Here is an 18,109-nt window from a genome sequence, read left to right on the forward strand (position 1 = left end):
ATCAAGCGGCTGTCGCCAGCGGGTGCAATGCGATGCACACAAGGACGCCAAGAGGTGCAGACCCAGACTCGAGTATGAGTGTGGGTGTGAACACGTCCACACACAAAGCGGGCGCAGATTAACCCGACAGACTCCTCAGGCTCCGTGCCCCCGGGAGGCGCCCAGCCACTGGCGATACCGCCACCTGGACCATTGCATCTTCCTGAGTTTGTCTAACTCAACATCCCCTCCCAACTGCTCCTGCGAGTCTGGTCACAGCCCAACCTTCTCACCAGGTGTAAGCACCTCAGTAAACCACTGCTTGTTTGCTGTGACGACGGTCAACCCATCCCATCCCGCTAGGACCAACACGTCGCTCTGAGGCCTCTTCCTGCATAGATGTGTTTTAAGTGAGTTTCAACTTTATATCACGTAGGACTCATATCATGAGTTCTTCTCTTAAAATGCTGACCTTCAACAACACCCGCTTCTCATCATACTGATAATAGACTAGCATTTCTTTACCTGCACAAGTTTGAGATTCCAGGGTGGGTGGTTTATCAGACCTTCTGCCTGAACCTGGCGGGCCACCGCATCTTGTAGTTCCACGTAAGTGTTACTGTCCAGCTGTAGTCCTGGGAACAGGTCGTTGATTAAGCTGAGGAACAGGGGTTCGTCTTCATCAACCTACGATGGCAGAGAATAAACTTACTCCTTCCGCCAACAAACGTGCACCGACCAGCTAGGACGCACACCGCACCCTCACTTCATGCCTAGAAGAAGCTAGTCCTCTCCTCACCAGACTTATCGCTCCCGAACACACCACTGAAGCCATGCTACCTGCAGCATCGCAGCCAAGTTCCCTGGGATTCGACGTCCTCCACAGTCTCCTGCTCCAAGGTGACTTCACCTCAGTCCTTTGTCATATGATTGCTCTGCTTCTCACAGCCAGGTATACACATCAACGTAAAACATGCAGTTAACAGTCCCTACCCCATGAAAATAGAATAGTAATATGTCTTCACTATAAGGATATAGCCATGCATGACTCATCCATCCAACATCAGCTGAAAAACCATCATCCGAGTTCTGACTTCTCCTAAGCAGCAGGTTTGAGTAAACTGAGTCTAAACCTTCTTAGCTACACCTTTAATGCCTAGATCACCCCACTCATAGCGGCTGACCAGGTCTGATCTCCCCTTACTTTCTGGGGCGCCCCTGATGCTTTCTGGGGTGCTTGTCTAGGAGTCTCAAGGATACCATTATCCCAGGGAAGGAGCAGAGGACTCGGCATCAGAAAGTCTTGTGGATTTTTGTCCCAGCTTGCCGGAAGCCGGTTCATCCTTGCTGCTTGACACAGTCGCTGCAGGAAAGAAACATCTGCACAGCATATGTTTCAAGGGACCTGGCATATATAGCATATTGTTCTTAATATGTTTGCTCTCCTTAGCGCCATGTGTTTTAACCAAGGTCACCTCTCCGAGAAAGGTTGTTTCCCCAGGTGGGGATTTTTCCCTGAGGTTAGGGAGGGGATACAACCCCTTAATTAAGTGCCAGGCAGGTAGTTAAGCTACATAATCTTTACTCCCTGGAATGGAGATAAGAAACGCCCTAACCTTTGTAATAGAAATTGACAGGATTAAAATCGGCTGGTATAAATATAGATGTAACAAGACAATAAACATCAGATCCTCATCAGATCCTGATCAGATCCTAACCAGAGCTTGGCTGCAGTTCCTAAACAGAACCTGGCTGGAGATCCTGGCTACAACTTGGCTAGAGAACTTGGCTTGGCTGCTGATCAACTGAAGGCTGTCTCTGTGTCATTCCTTCTTTGTAGACTCCGTCCACACCTTTGGGAATCCCTGGACCTTCTGAGGTTGGACCCCAACAGGTTCTTACGGAAATCTGTTACTTCTACATTTTGAGCATTTATGAATAAACATGTATCTTCAAAACCATCAACCATGAAGCTAAAACAGACTATCCATACCATTTTTTTATATTTAATACATTTTATCGTATCACTTTATACTATTTTAACATACATTCCATATTATTTTTTGTCTGAGTCAAGACAAGAAAAATCAAACCAAATTAAAGCAAAGCCTGTAAATTCAAAACCTGAGTCTGCATACAGATCTGTTAACAGTGTGGATGGCTTGGCCTCAGTATTATACCCTGGCTGTGATACACTAGATAAAGTTTTTATGTATGCAAAAAACAAATTTCAGGACAAAAGACTCTTGGGAACACGTGAAGTTTTAAATGAGGAAGATGAAATACAACCAAATGGAAAAAGTTTTAAAAAGGTTATTCTTGGACACTATAGTTGGCTCTCCTATGAAGATGTCTATGTTAGAGCTTTGAATTTTGGAAATGGCTTACAGGTGTTGGGTCAGAAACCAAAGACCAACATCGCTATCTTCTGTGAAACCAGGGCCGCATGGATGATTGCTGCACAGGCGTGCTTTATGTATAACCTCCAGCTTGTTACGTTTTATGCGACGCTAGGAGGTCCAGCAATTGTTCATGGACTAAATGAAACAGAGGCGACCAACATCATTACTAGTAAAGAAGTCTTGCAAACAAAGTTGAAGGATATAGTGTCTTTAGCCCCACGCCTGCGGCACATCATCGCTGTCAATGGTAAGCTGCCTCCCTGGTCCGAGTTCCCCAACGGCGTCATCGTGCACACCATGGCCGCAGTGCAGGCTCTGGGAGCCAAGGCGAGCACGGAAAACAAACCTCAGAGCACACCGGCATCCTCAGATATTGCAGTAATCATGTACACAAGCGGGTCCACAGGGCTTCCTAAGGGGGTCATGATCTCCCACAGCAACATCATGGCTTGCAGCACGGGGATGGCGGGAAGGATTCCACGCCTGGGAGAGGAAGATGTTTACATTGGCTATTTGCCTCTGGCCCACGTGTTGGAATTGAGTGGGGAGCTTGTCTGTCTTTCTCACGGATGCCCCATTGGTTACTCTTCACCACAGACGTTAGCAGATCAGTCTTCAAAAATAAAAAAAAAGGAAGCAAAGGGCATACGTCCATGTTGAAGCCAACACTGATGGCAGCTGTTCCGGAAATCATGGATCCGATTTACAAAAATGTCATGAGTAAAGTAAATGAAATGAGTAGTTTTCAACGTAATCTGTTTATTCTGGCCTATAATTATAAAATGGAACAGCTTTCCAAAGGGCGAAGCGCTCCCCTGTGTGACAGGCTTATTTTCCGGAAAGTTCGGAGCTTGCTAGGTGGAAATATCCGGCTTTTGATGTGTGGAGGTGCTCCACTTTCTGCAACCACGCAGCGATTCGTGAATATCTGCTTTTGCTGTCCCGTTGGCCAGGGCTATGGACTCACTGAGGCTGCTGGGGCTGGAACCATTTCAGAAGCGTGGGACTACCATACCGGCAGAGTGGGAGCACCTTTAATTTGCTGTGAAATCAAATTAAAGAACTGGGAGGAAGGTGGATATTTTAATACCGATAAACCACACCCCAGGGGTGAAATTCTTATTGGTGGCCAGAATGGGACAATGGGATACTACAAAAATGAAGCAAAAACAAAGGCTGATTTCTTTGAAGATGAAAACGGGCAGAGGTGGTTCTGTACCGGAGACATCGGGGAGTTCCATCCTGATGGTTGTTTAAAGGTTATTGATCGTAAAAAGGACCTTGTAAAACTCCAGGCAGGAGAATACGTTTCTCTTGGGAAAGTAGAGGCAGCTTTGAAGAATCTTTCACTAATAGATAACATTTGTGTATATGCAGACAGTTACCATTCTTACATCATTGGATTTGTTGTGCCAAATCAAAAGGAACTAACAGAACTTGCTCTAAAGAAAGGACTTAAAGGGACGTTGGAGGAGCTGTGCAACAGCTGTGAGATGGAAAATGAGGTACTCAGAGTGCTGTCTGAAGCTGCTATTTCAGCAAGTCTGGAAAAGTTTGAAATTCCAGTGAAAATTCGTTTGAGCCCTGAACCGTGGACCCCAGAAACTGGTCTGGTGACAGATGCCTTCAAGCTGAAACGCAAAGAGCTTGAAACACATTTCCAGGCGGACATTGAGCGAATGTATGGAAGGAAATAATTATTCTCTTGGGCATCAGGTTGCTGCAGGAGCTCAGATCAAATAGGAAAATACTTGAAATGCACGTCTCAAACTGTGAGGCAAACTCCATTCCTCATACTAAACCTAAACTGGTACTTCTCATGACATCACCATTTTTAACTGACAGACAGGCCGAGTAAAATGTTAAGACAGCAAACCTGTGTCTGTCTCTTCTTTCTGGGACTGGGATTGCGGGCGGGTTCTCCAGACTCTGAGTCCCGTGTCCTCACGGGTCATCCACGTCCCACAGAGTGGCTGTGAGACACAAACCAGACAATACCCCCCGAAAAGGCTGTGATGGCAATGAACCACCCCGGTGTTAGTTTTTGTAACTGCAGTGTGAGCTTCCCGAGGACCAGTTCTTCCTCGACCTTGGTCTCCCAGGGCATGGGCACAATACGCAGCAGAAAGAGGCCTTTGAATAAATACCAGGAGAATCTGTCCATCAGCTGGCTGAGAACAACCTGGCTCCGGTGGCAAGAATGAAAGCAGGGTGGCAACTGCTGTCATCTCCACAGCAAGCTTTCTGTGCATTTTGGGAAAACAGAAATGATGCTGATGTTTGGGGAGAGACATAGCTGAGATACCCTAAGCATAGACAGAGCAAAAGGTCTCGTGGTGCCCTGTGAATCCAGATGTCCATGTTTGGAACATGCTTCATTATGAATAATGGCCAAGTACTGGACTGACACCTGGGGGCTGGAGCCCACGGATGAGGCCTGTTCGAGGGCACACAACTGACAAGGGGGTGCACTTCCGGCTCACACTGGTCAAACTGGAAGCACAGTGGTAGGTTCACACTCCCACTGTTGCTACAAGTATTCATGTTCGCAGCCTAACATGAGCCACCCCCGCCACCCACCCTCCCCCACACATACACACACACAAACACACACACACACATCAGCCAAGTAGAAAGAAACCAGGTCACATTCTTGAAAGAGGAGTGAAGTCAGAGAAGAAAGATACCAGTTTAGAAAGGTTCATATCTCTTAGTCCTCTCATGACGATGCTTAATTCACTGTCTTCCGGTCTGGCTCTTTTCTGAGATCCAAGGGTCCTCAATACAGATAGGATATTTCTCAACCCAAAGTCATAGTGAACCTAAGATGGGGGGGAGGGGGAAAGATTATTCAATTGAAAAGCTCTCAATGTAGACCCACTGTATACATATAGTAGGTATTCTGATCCATATGTACTGTAGCTTTGGAGTGGCTGAGCTGGAAAGTTTCAGTAGCTGAATTCTTCCACCTGTCCTTTGACTGAAGAACGATCCTTCCATTGGAAAGATCAAGCTGTATGATAGTGTCCACACTTTTAAATATCTTTGGAGAATAAGACAGTCTGATTACAGTCTGAGAGGCAAACAGATTTAAAATGCATAACCAACAGGTTATGGACTATGTGACTCCATTTATGTAATGTTTCTGAAAGAAAATGATAGAGGTGGGGAAAAGATCAGTGGCTGCAAGGGGATAGGGACTTGGGAGAGAGGGGGCTGTGGCTATAGAGGGGTAGTATGAGGGGACCTGGTGGTGATGGGACAGTTCTGTATATTGATTATGGTGGTGGTTATACAAATCTACTTATGTGATATAATTGCATAGAACTACACACACACACACACACACACACACACACACACACACAGTGCATGATCAACTGGTGAAACCTTAATGAACTCTGGATTTTACCTATGGCCATTTTCTGGGTCTGTTATTGTACTATGGTTATAAGATGCCAACTTTGAAGGAAGTACGGTAATGAATACATGAATACATGGGACCTCCTAGTACATTTCTTGGCAATTTTTGTTGAATTTATAAATATTCAAAAATAAACCGGTATTCAAAATACATAACCAACAGGTCAAAGTAATTAAATTTATTTTAGGAAAGAATCAAAGAGATTTTCAAAATGAATAGCATTTTATCAAGGTAAAATTGCAAAGTAAGAAATCAAGTTCTATAGTTACGGGGGGGGGGAAATAAATGGACAAAGTTACCTGCTTGGTAAGTTGTTCCTCACACAGTTTGTAAAGAACATAAAACTTTTGAGCCAAGATAACATTCTCAAGGAAACCACAGCTTGCAAGTTTAACTCGCATAATGATCTGGAAAATTAATATAGTGAGATTTTCAACAATGTGCATGAAAAACAAGTAAAAATGTAAGTTATGTTATGTTTTTAAATCCCAATGCATACCTGTCTATCAGGAACCATCATAGCAACAGTTCTAAACTGAATTTTTAAGTTCTCAGGTAGTTCCTGGCGCCCAGCATATCCGGGGTTCTAAAAGTTAAAATTATTTAATTTTTATTGCTGATATAAATTTTATTTCATGCATAGAAACACATTTCAGATCCCTAATTCAGATCCTAAGGTGGCATTGAGAAAAATATTAGATTCATAAAACCTCCCTCTTTTCTCAAAAATGTGTATTGGATCATCGATATCTATCAATGTCACATCACTCCCTTTGACATAGCTCCAGTTTCATTATATTAACACAGACACCCATATTACTTTGTGAGCAAAAATTAAGCATCTGTTTATTGGTTAAGAAAATAGAAAAGAAACTGAATAAATATCTAGATAGTTATGATTGAAATGTTATTGAAATAAGAAGAAAATGCAGGGTTCCATACTGATGAGCTTACTTAGATAATTTTTATTTCCTCTCTTTATCCTGTTCAGTCGGAATTACAGAGTTCTTTGGCAGACAAAGTACCATTAAAGAAACCATGGTGGTGAAGGGAAATAAAAATGGGAGTGAAGGGGAAAATACCGAAGAGGACAATGTGAGGTGGAAAGGAAGCGAAGGCCTCATGAGTAGCTACAGGCTGAGGACGGGTCAGACCCAAAGGTCCCAAGGGTAAAGTTAGGGGTCCAAAGTGTAATAATTTAAGATTTCATCTTATTAGAAATTACTGCATAGGCTACAACTTCCATTACCTAAAGACATAGATGATTTGAATTGTAAGGGATTTGGTGATGTAATCTTGGTCGCCAACCTTTCGGACCTTATGGACCACCAATGGTCCACGGACCATCAGTTGGCAACCGCTGATCTAGAATGTCCCTGCTATACGTTTGAACATCTGTAGCTCACTGCACTGTCCACATAGTAGCCAGTAGGCATGTATGACTATTTACATTTTGATTAATTAAAATTAGGTAAAAATAAAAATACAATTATTTTGGGAAAGAAACCCTCATTCTCTGTCTATCAGATATTGTCAATGAGCCAAATACCTTGCTGACACAGGATACAGAGATTGCTGGTTGCCTACCACTACTTCTCCTTTCTCCTTCCTCAGTCACACAAGCCCAGTTGCCAGCTAGGAGCATGACTACCCAGATAAAAAGAACTATGTTTCCCAGCCTGCTTTGCAGCTGGTGTGATTAAATTCTACACCATGAGACCAAAGCCGTATGAGATAACCTTGTTGCTTGAAGGGAGTTAATTCAATCAATTGACTGCAACAAAGCAGAGATGCTTCAGTAGCGTCTTAGGTCACAAGGTGACCTAGACGTTGGAAACCATGATGAAGTAGAAACACAGGAGAAACCTTAAGAGAAAAAATCCTTACATGTTGTCACTATTTTTCGTGTCTCAGCTATTCACAGTCTAATCTAGCATCTAATTGATATTTCCAATATTATTCTTAATCCAGGGAGAATGTTAAACTTTTAAATTATTCTCTGCCACAGTTATCACACTGAGCGAATTTCTTCATCCCATTGTCTTAGTTATAACTGATCACTTCAGGATTATTATTATTAACTGCTTTCCTGGATGTCTGCTTACAGTGAAACTTACCAGAAACTTTCCTTATTTTGCTTCCTATGATTTATCTACTAGGACACTTCAAACTCAGAGTACTTTGTATTATCTTGCAACTTAGAGATAACGGAATAAAAAACTTATATATGAACACATTAAGTAAAACTGGTTCATTAACTTCACTGCTCCAAGTCATAAAAAAAAATCTATTCGTGCCTTTGGTTTTCTATCTGTACAACATTGTATCTCAAAGCTCTGCCCTCAAACACACGTGGTAAATGAACATCCACAATTCTCTGGCATAGGAATTATTTTGGATATTTTAAGTCATTTCCAGGATCTTTTGTTACGTTTCAGAAAAAAACAAGCGTAGAGTTAAGTAGTGAGATCGATGTCAGACAATAACTGTTCGGTATTCGCTGGCACCCTGCCCCGGGGGCGAAAAGACCCCCTCCCTCTCTTGGGTCGGTGAAAAACTGACCTCACCACACTGACGTCCAGAAACTGCCCCACCCCGGTGGAAAGTCCCTGCCGGACAAACGGCTCCTGGAAATGGCCAAAACCACAGGACAGACCGCAGGTTTCACCTGACCCCGGAAAACCCCCACTGCCACAAATTTCTGCCAGCATAAAAACTTGCCCCTGCTCCAGTGTGGCGCGGCTTCTCCTGCTCCCCTCTCGGAGCTGGTGAACCCGCCCGTGTGCTCCCAATAAAGCCTGTTTAATCTGGTCTCTATTTGGACTCACGGTTTTTCCTTGCGGCGGCCTAAAACCTAATAATAACGTCTATCTCTAACTGGCTCTGTGACCTGAGCTAGTTTTTAAATCTCTGCCTCGGGTACCTCATTATAAAATATGCACCATACAAAATGCGACACATGACTACACTGCCATGTAAACTGCTTTGACTAATGGCTGTGCCTTGTGTCACTTCTGGACAGAAACCCTGAGAGGCAGAGCATAATTCTTTATGTCCTGCTTTTTTTCTGCTATGGCCACCAGCAAAGACTGAGACAGGTCCAGAGTAAGGACTTATAAAGCAGGCCTGCCCTCTCCACCCCGGCCCAGCAACAGGGAGAAACAAATCTTTGATGCTTTCAGCCACTAAGATTTTGGGATTGTTACTATAGCTGTCCTGTCTGATACTAGTACATAAAGCACTCAGCCCATCACCTCACACATAATAAGTGCTCAATAAACAGTAGCTATTAGTATCATTAACATATTGCTATTTTGTCTTCTGTCTTGTCTATTTTTACTACTCAAAAAAATCCCATGATAGGAAAGAATCGTTCCTGACCCTGGATAGTCAGTCATCTACCCAGGAGTAGATGCCTTGTTTTACTTAAGTCCATAGCAGTTAAACCAACCAAACTGCACTTAAAACCCATGTTCTCACCATTGTTAAGAAGATTCCAAATTCTGGATTTAAATCAACACAATCGCCATCAGAAAAGATGAACTGCTTTTTTCTCTCTTTTCTTGCTGTCAAAACAATATAAATTTGTTGGGCTGCCACCGATAAGACGGGCAATTCAATTCTGTTAAACTCATCAAAACAGCCCCAGGAACCTGACTGCGCCAGACCTGGTATGAAAAACAGTTGATTTGAAAAGTTTTACTTCTTAATAGCAATCATCTCGCCAAAGCGCCCGCAAACAATTAAATGTTGAAATACAAGGTATATATCAAGTTTCATATCTGCTGTTTTTAGAAAGACACATGGAATTCCAGTGATATACAGAAGTTTCATTGTACATCAGCACCAAGACAATGAAAATAGTTCACTGCCAAAATGAAAGGGCAGATGCGCCCTTGCATCCGGGGATGCTGAGGGTGATAAAATTGGATTCAATCTGTAAGGGTCATCTCCGGTGGGGATGGGGGTGGAAGGAGCCGTGATGTTAGGGGAAACTGACCAAATAAGGAATGCCAGAGTCAGATCCCTCCGTTCCTTTCCTGTTAAAATGAAAGAACTATGAGGAGGCCGGGAAGGACAGAGAATGGCCAAAGGGATTTCTATTTATTGCTTACAAAACCCAGCACAAAGAAAGACCTGGATGGATATTGGGAACATTGCTCCTGTCTCATCTCTAAGGATGAAAACCTTCATTATCTTTACCTGTATGAAATGCTCTTCTTTTATTACCGCCCCCTCCCCCTCTAGTTTCTCTTCTCTCTCCTCTGGGAATTTCCATTACACAGATGTTGGAACTTGGATAGCTACTGTTAGGGGCAAAAAAATAGAATGTTGGGGACTAGCTATGGTTATGGGAAATATTAGTCATGTGCTGTTAACCGTGGTTGCCTTGTTCTGGTTAAAAAAAGGACATTCTAAACTGCCTGGGAATTGTACCCCCCCCCTCCCCCACCCAGGACCTGGGAGTCAACCTTGGAATTCAGTCCATTCTCATTCAAGAACTGCCTATTATCATGGAAAGATTAGCAACCTTGTTGCCCACACAATGGAGTCCCACCTTAGCCTGCGCAGCCTGCTTCCCCATGCCTGCACTCCCTACTTCCCCATGTAATCCTTGTCCTACCCTGTATAAGCAGCTGGTCTATGAGGGGGTTGCGGTGGGGGGCGGGGGGTGGGGGGGGATGCGGAGCAGATTTTTGTGGATGCCCTGCTGCTCTCGCATCCTGCCAGCAGGACTGGAATAAACGCTCATATATGATTCAGCACTGTCTCTGCTGAATTGGACCAAGTAGTGACAGGCAGCCCGGACCCCTTGGTTGTCTGGTTTCACTACTCCTATGACCCTGAAGTTTTTTTTGTAAAATTTCCCATTTCCTTTTGCAATGTATTCTCTTGGCCACATATTCCAATTCAAGAGAGATTTTTTTTTTCCATATCCAAATTTTCCAATTGTTATGTTTTCATAGCAGCCTGTTTCTTTAATTGGCTACATGTGATGCATTCTTGAATCTCTCTAAGCTATTAACTTCATTTATTTTTGAATTTTCTTCTGTTTTCTCTGTTGAACACATGGAGTCAGTAGGTCTCCACTGCTTTGGATGCGTCCCTAATTCCTTCAAATATTTTATGGGACTTTGTTATCGCTGCATAAGTTGCATTTCCTCTTCCGGAATGCAAATTCCTGTCTGCGGGAGGCATGCCTGCCTCTGGTGATTGGAGGGAAGGGATGGAGCCTCGGAGGGTTGCTCTCCAGGGCTGGGGCCGGCAGTCTGTCTGGCCTGGTGCACTGCTTGTCCCTCTGGCAGGAGCCCGCCTCTGGGGTTGGTCTTTGTCAGCATTCCCACCTCAGACAGCTGTGCTACAGCTTTTGTGTGGAGGAAACACACTTTTTCTTTGCCTTCTGCTCTCATTTTGGTTTCGTTGGGTTTACCTTGCACTCTAGTCTGCTTCTCCCAACCACCCCCGACCCTCAAGCTGGGAGTGATCCACAGAAGAACCCTTCTCTTTGATTAGAAAATTATTCTCAGGGCTCAGAAATGTTTGACAGACAGGCGACTAAACAGAATAGTATAATGAATACCCACGTACCCACCTATCAAATCCTAACAATTTGTTTCAGATTTTATTCTTTAGAATCATGTCAAAAGTACTTTTCAAGTCCAGGTATATCCCTCTTGAATCCACACTCCCTCCTTCTCCAGAGGTAACTTCTCCCCTGAATTTGATACCAATGGTTCCTATACATGCTTTTAAGCTATTGCTCTTCTGCATGTATTCATGAACAGTATATATTTCACACGCTCAAAGTTTATATGTGTGTCTATTTATCTAGCTAGCAAGCTATAAAGTGCTGTACATATCCTCCTGAGCTGGGTGTGCAATCTCATGCTATCTGTTCTTGCAGGTAAGAGCTGGGGTGCAATCTCATGCTATCTGCTATGGAGATGTTACTCACATCCCACCAAAAGGAAGGGCTAGATGAATGAACGCATAATGTTCAATACAGAGAAGGCCCAGTGTACTTCTTCCCAATGGTGTCACCCTTCTTCCCTCCCAGAGGAGACATACGCATTCTTATGCTTTTTAAAAAATATGTTTGTGTTGATTTTATAGAGAGGGGAGGGGAAAGGGAGAGAGAGAGAAAGAAACATCAATGAGAGAATCATTGATCAGCTGCCTCCTGCACACCCCCTACTGGGGATGGAGCCTGCAACCCAGGCATGTGTCCTCACCAGGAATTGAACCAGCGACCTCCTAGACCTAGTGCAGTATGGCGAACCTTTTGAGCTCAGCGTGTCAGCATTTTGAAAAACCCTAACTTAACTCTGGTGCCGTGTCACATATAGAAATTTTTTGATATTTGCAACCATAGTAAAACAAAGATTTATTTTTTTGATATTTATTTTATATATTTAAATGCCATTTAACAAAGAAAAATCAACCAAAAAAAAATGAGTTCGCGTGTCACCTCTGACATGGGTGTCATAGGTTCGCCATCACTGGCCTAGTGCATGGGTCAATGCTCAACCACTGAGCCACAATGGCCGGACTCTTTTTACTATCTCTATATACATATCTATGTAATACATATCTTTGGTTTAAACAAATGCAATCATGCTATCTGTGTTTTTGTGAGACTTGCTACTTTCCCTCTAAACTGTGAGACTGCGCTACATCAATGCATCGTGCTGTAGTTACTCGTTTTTACCGCTACACAGCATTGTTATGCATATGATATATAAATCGGATGTCCACAACCTATGTATTTATTTGTCCAGCCCACCACAGAGGACACTCTAGTTATTGCCAGGTGTTGGCGGTTACAAGCAATGCTGCCATGAGCATTTGCACACAGGCTCCCAGTACTTAAGTGCAGTTTACCTGAGCTGAGACCAGAAGGTGGGAGACTGACAATACACGTGTAAGCTTTTTTCATTCTAAAAAAGGTTTACACTGCCACCAGGAAGGAGTGCGTGGCTGTTTCTGCTGCCTGACACCTTGCCAATGGTAGTAAAAAAAAAAAGTCACACTGCCCTAGCTCATTGGTCAGCAAACTCATTAGTCAACAGAGCCAAATATCAACAGTACAACGATTGAAATTTCTTTTGAGAGCCAAATTTTTTAAACTTAAACTATATAGGTAGGTACATTGTTATTAACTTAATTAGGGTACTCCTAAGGCTTAGGAAGAGCCACACTCAAGGGGCCAAAGAGCCACATGTGGCTCGAGAGCCGCAGTTTGCCGACCACGGCCCTAGCTGGTTTGGCTCAGTGGATAGAGCATCAGCCTGCAGACTGAAGGCTCCTGGGTTTGGTACCAGTCAAGGGCACATGCCCAGGTTGCAGTCTCGATCCCCAGTACACAGCGTGCAAAAGGCAGCCAATCAATGATTCTCTCTCATAGTTGATGTTTCTGTCTCTCTCTACCTCTCCCTTCCTCTCTGAAATCAAAAATATGTTTTTTTTTAAAAAGTCACACTTAAATTGTTCTTAACCTGGTGTGCACAAAATGGAATCCTTTTATAGTGTGCAATTCTTTGCTGGTCATTTGGTTTTCTCCACTTGTGTAATACCTATTTCAGACTTTTCCTCATTTTTCTATTGAATTATCTCTTTCTCAATGAGTCATAGGCATTACTCATGTATTGGGGATACTAATCCTTTGTAGGTAATATATATTGCTAATGCCATTTCCAAATTTCAGACATGGCTTTTCTCTCTCTTTTTTTGATACTCACTGATGAAGAGATGTTTTTAACTCAGGGTAGGGAGTGTGTCAATCTTTTCTTTATGGTTTGTGATTCTTGTATTAAAAATCCCTTTCTACTCTAAAAAGAAAGATATTTTCCTTTATTACCTTCTCAAAACCCAAACAATTTTGCCTCCCACATTTAGACGTTTAATTCCCAGAACTGAGTTTTATACAGTGTATGGTTTAGGCATCCAATTTTTATGTATGTAGGGACCCAATCTCCTTTGTTAAATATTGATCAACTGCTGTCCCAGAACAATTTATTGTAAAGTCTGTCTCTCCATCACTGATTTACGGTAATACCTGTGCCACCTGTCAAGTGTCCTTGGCCTATTTTTTCATTTTCTATTACATTCCATTGGTCCAGTCATCAATCCTGCACCAACACCACACTCTCGAAATTACATTCTAAATGATATCTTTCTGAAGTTTTCATTTTCTAACTGTTTTTTTGTGGTTTATAAAAATAAAATTTATTTTGTGTTGATTTTATAGTCTAGGAAATTTGCTAAATTCTATTTTTCTATAGATTTTGTTGAATTTTTTAAAAGTGTACCCTATCCTTTGTGAATAATGAAATTTTGCATTTCTTTCTTTCCAATCTTTGTATTTTTGTTGTTGTTCCTTTCTGCAGGATCTGAAGTACAGTGATGACTAGAACAAATAATAGCAGGAGTCCTTGTCTTATACCTCATCTCAAAAAGAATGCTTTCAAATGTTCAGGTGATGATGTTTGCTGTGGACACCCTTTATCAAATGAGCCATGTGGGGGAATATCTAGACCAGTGATGGCGAACCTTTTGAGCTCGGCGTGTCAGCATTTTGAAAAACCCAAACTTAACTCTGGTGCCGTGTCACATATAGAAATGTTTTGATCTTTGCAACCATAGTAAAACAAAGACTTATATTTTTGATATTTATTTTATATATTTCAATGCCATTTAACAAAGAAAAATCAACCAAAAAAATGAGTTCGCGTGTCACCTCTGACACGCGTGTCATAGGTTCGCCATCACTGATCTAGGGGAAGGACCTAAGGAACCAGAGTAAGGAATCTGAGCGGAAATCTGCTTTGAATGTTTGAGAAACATCAGAAAGGTCAATATGGCTACAGGAGGGAGAGCAAGGGGAGCAGAGAGTAGTAGGGGATGGGTCAGAAGGTCAGACCGACACAATGGGGAGGGCAGGAGTGACTGTAAGACAATGCAGGACCACGGGAGGGGTCTGGCTTTTACTCGGAGTGAAGCCGCTGGGCAGCTCTCAGCAGAAGAGGGTTGTGATCTGACTTCCATGTAGAAGGGTTGCTGTGGCGCTGATCTGAGGCTGCAGGGGAGGGGACAAGAGTAAACACAGGGTCCAATTAGGAGGCTTAGTGGCACAGTACAGGTGAAGGATGACAACTGGCTTGATGACAGCAGTGGGGATCAGAGGTGCCCAGATTTGGGGTGCGTTCTGAAGGCAATAGTGTTTGCTGACAGGACAGATTTGAGTATGAGAGAAAGCAGTAAAGGGTAAGTCTCAGAGTTTTCATCTGCGCACCTGGAAGAATGACATGGCTACGGGATGGGAAAGGCTGAGGATGGAGTGGGCGAGGGGAAGGGAGATCACACGTTTAGACCTACTAAACATTTAAGTGGAGATGTCAAGTAGTAGATATCAGTTGTCTATACAGATCTGAAATTTCAGGAGGTCCAAGCTAGAGATACAAATTTGATCACATAGGTAGTACTTAAGGAGAATACATGTAGGTAGAAAAGAGAGGAAGGCCAGGCACTGAGTTCTAAAGTCAGGCGTGCTCTCTAACCTCTTCTCTTTGTCTATCTGAAACCACTGCCTACCTATCTCTCAGGATTTCCTCAGAATTTCCCATCTGCTGATGGCCCTCCTCCTTGTTTCCCAGTGTGGCTATGCTTTAAAAAAAAAAAAATCAATCATTTCAATGGGATTTAATGCTGGAAGGGAAGTCACATGTGTTTTGTAATCTTCATCTTATCTCCTCCACCATTGTTTCAGGCAGTAATAAATTGGTTCCATTTTCATAAACCACTACACATTCAGCTCGTGGCAATAATACTGAGCCAGGGAAACGGACGGTATCCAGCCATTTCTGACCATAAAAAATGGCACTATCATATGCATCAACTTATCCTAATTTTGGTTCTGTGGGAAAACATCACTTTAGATATAGATCAGAAAATTAAAGTGCAATAAAAGTAAAATCACAGAAAAATAGTTTAAGTGTTTGCCACTTGCCTTTAAAAATCCTTCCGAGCCCTCTGAAATCCATTTGATCTGAGCAGTTAAACACGACCACGTATTTTCCCAAACATCGTCCCATGTCTTTCGTGGTCTCTGTTTTGCCGGTGCCCGCAGGTCCTGCCGGAGCACCTCCCATGTTCATGCCCAAAGCCTGTGCTAACGTGATATAGCATCTGCAGACGTCAGTCAGACAAAGCATGGTGAGTACGGGGTAACACGAGACAGCCACGTGCAAGCAAAAGTCCAATGTCACTGGAATGGACCTGTTACTTCCGAATGTGAGCAGCTGACCTATGAGAGGCAACCAAACAAGGCGGGCGCACCTGACACTCGTTAGCAGTGGGGCAGTGAGTGACGGCAAACATTTCTCGGGACAAACTTCTAAACTCCGCAACAAGCTGGCACGAGCCAACTGCAACACACCACTGCAAATGGTTTGACTATGAAAGGTTTCATTTGTTTAGGTAAGTGTAAGGAATAATCTAATGACTCTCCTTGGACCTGTGACTCAGTTTCAGTGACATCTGTTTTGGATGAAAGTAAAACTCAGTAAAGCTTTGTGAGCCATGAAGCTTCACATGTATACATCCATGGAAGGGAAAACATATTGGCAAATGTATGTGGCAGGGGCACTGAGCATATCAAGGCAAGTTGGATGAATCCAGAGGAGGCTGACGACCAAATTCAAATGTTATAATTTTACCTGGAGGCAGCCCTATGTAAAATAATAGCAGAATTCGTTGTCCTGCGACTCAATTTAAGTCAATTCTACGAATATTTAATGAGTGTCTACTGTGCACAATATATTGAGCTGTTGTGGGTAAAGATGAAAAAGGCCCAGTTCTTGCCTAGTGTCATATACAAAAAAGACTTTGAGCGGATCTGCCATTAACTGATTGTTCAGAGCTGGCCAAGAAACTCCACTTTAGCTATCAATGTCCACAACTTGAAAAAGCAGGATGCTAAATGAGATGCTCTCCAAGGACCCTTCCTTCTTTGTAATCCTCATGACTCCCTTCATGGTCCTAGAGATAAGTTTCCATCTTGCAACCTAAAGTTTGTAACTAATCACTCATCGCCAGCATTCCAGCTTGCTTTTATTCTGTCATCTGTTTCTACTTCATTAAAACGTAATGTACACGTATACATAACAAGTAGGGTTATTTCATTGCTGGACTGACTTTGATGAGCTAGCATAGACCTAACACGACCGCGATAAGCTTTTTTTTCAATATTTCAAATACAATGTAAAAGCAATTTTAAGCACATTACTTAATTACAAAATGGAATTCAAAAGCTAAGTTTCCTACCTATCCGTCAACGGAGTGATAACAAGTCGATCGGTGCATCCCAGAAATTCATTTTGGTAAATAAAGTCAACATCTGTAATAGACACTACAGTCTGATCCAAATCTTCTTTGAAATAAAATCTACTCTGTTTTAGCCATTCAAAGTCAGTTGCTGATTTGATATGCATTTTTACCTTAAAAACATGAAATACAAAGAGATTGCATACTGAATTGCAATAGCATGAACCACGGCATACGGGCAGTTTTCATTCGCTCATTCATGAACTGATTCTTATTCATTTAAAGTGTATTTATTGAGTCCCTCCTTGGGCCTGACACCATGCTGCGTAAACAGAGACAGACATCTGAGGCTTACAGAAAAGGACAAAAGACAAACAGATAAATAAGTAATTGTGATAAAGTATGAAAAGAAATTCAGGGTTTCTGAAAATAACTAGCAAGAGGACCTAACCTAGTGTCAGGTGTCTGAGAGGGGTACTCAAATGAAAAAAAACAAACAAAAAAAACCTTCAAAACTAACACCTGGCTCAGTGAATAGAGCCAAACCTGCCTGTGCACCAAAGGGTCCCGGGTTTGATTCCGATCAAGGGCACATACCTTGGTTGCAGGCTCCTCTCTGGCCCGGGGCCCTGGTCAGGGCTTGTGTGGGAGGCAACCAATTGCTGTGTTTCTCTCACATCATTGTTTCTCTCTGTCTTTTCCTCTCTCTCCCACTCTTCCTAAAAATCAATGGAAAATATCCTCGGATGAGGATTAACAATCAATCAATCAATCAATCAATAAATAAATAAAACCTAACACCTGAATAAATAGTAGGAATTAGCCAGGGAAATGAAACAAAAGGGGTGGGTGATGGAGGTGTGGGAGGGCAAAATGTTTCCGGCAAAGGCCTGGAAGATCTGGTTGGCAGTTCAAGAAACTGAAAGAGCCTGGACAGTGTGGCTCATGGTTGAGCGTCAAACTTTGAACCAGGAAGTTGTGG

At 42.8% G+C, this 18,109-nt stretch overlaps 1 protein-coding gene and 1 pseudogene across 1 annotated transcript in view; one reads left to right on the forward strand and one right to left on the reverse strand.

The window, feature by feature from the left end:
- Positions 1 to 18,109, reverse strand: part of DNAH8 (dynein axonemal heavy chain 8) — a 274,964-nt gene that overhangs the window by 144,034 nt on the left and 112,821 nt on the right. Inside the window, exons 39-45 of the mRNA XM_070418643.1 lie at positions 17,128 to 17,300; positions 15,812 to 15,990; positions 9,286 to 9,473; positions 6,305 to 6,391; positions 6,105 to 6,212; positions 5,069 to 5,203; positions 505 to 666 (exon numbers count right to left, since the gene is read on the reverse strand). Of these exons, the coding sequence (XP_070274744.1) occupies positions 505 to 666; positions 5,069 to 5,203; positions 6,105 to 6,212; positions 6,305 to 6,391; positions 9,286 to 9,473; positions 15,812 to 15,990; positions 17,128 to 17,300 (1,032 nt within the window). The remainder of the gene's footprint in view (positions 1 to 504; positions 667 to 5,068; positions 5,204 to 6,104; positions 6,213 to 6,304; positions 6,392 to 9,285; positions 9,474 to 15,811; positions 15,991 to 17,127; positions 17,301 to 18,109) is intronic.
- Positions 1,914 to 4,078, forward strand: LOC139013243 (fatty acid CoA ligase Acsl3 pseudogene; annotated as a pseudogene).

This window comes from Myotis yumanensis, unplaced genomic scaffold (assembly GCF_028538775.1).
Source record: "Myotis yumanensis isolate MYYU_CA2020_CCGP unplaced genomic scaffold, mMyoYum1.0.hap1 SCAF_6, whole genome shotgun sequence".
Classification (NCBI taxonomy): Eukaryota; Metazoa; Chordata; class Mammalia; order Chiroptera; family Vespertilionidae; genus Myotis; species Myotis yumanensis.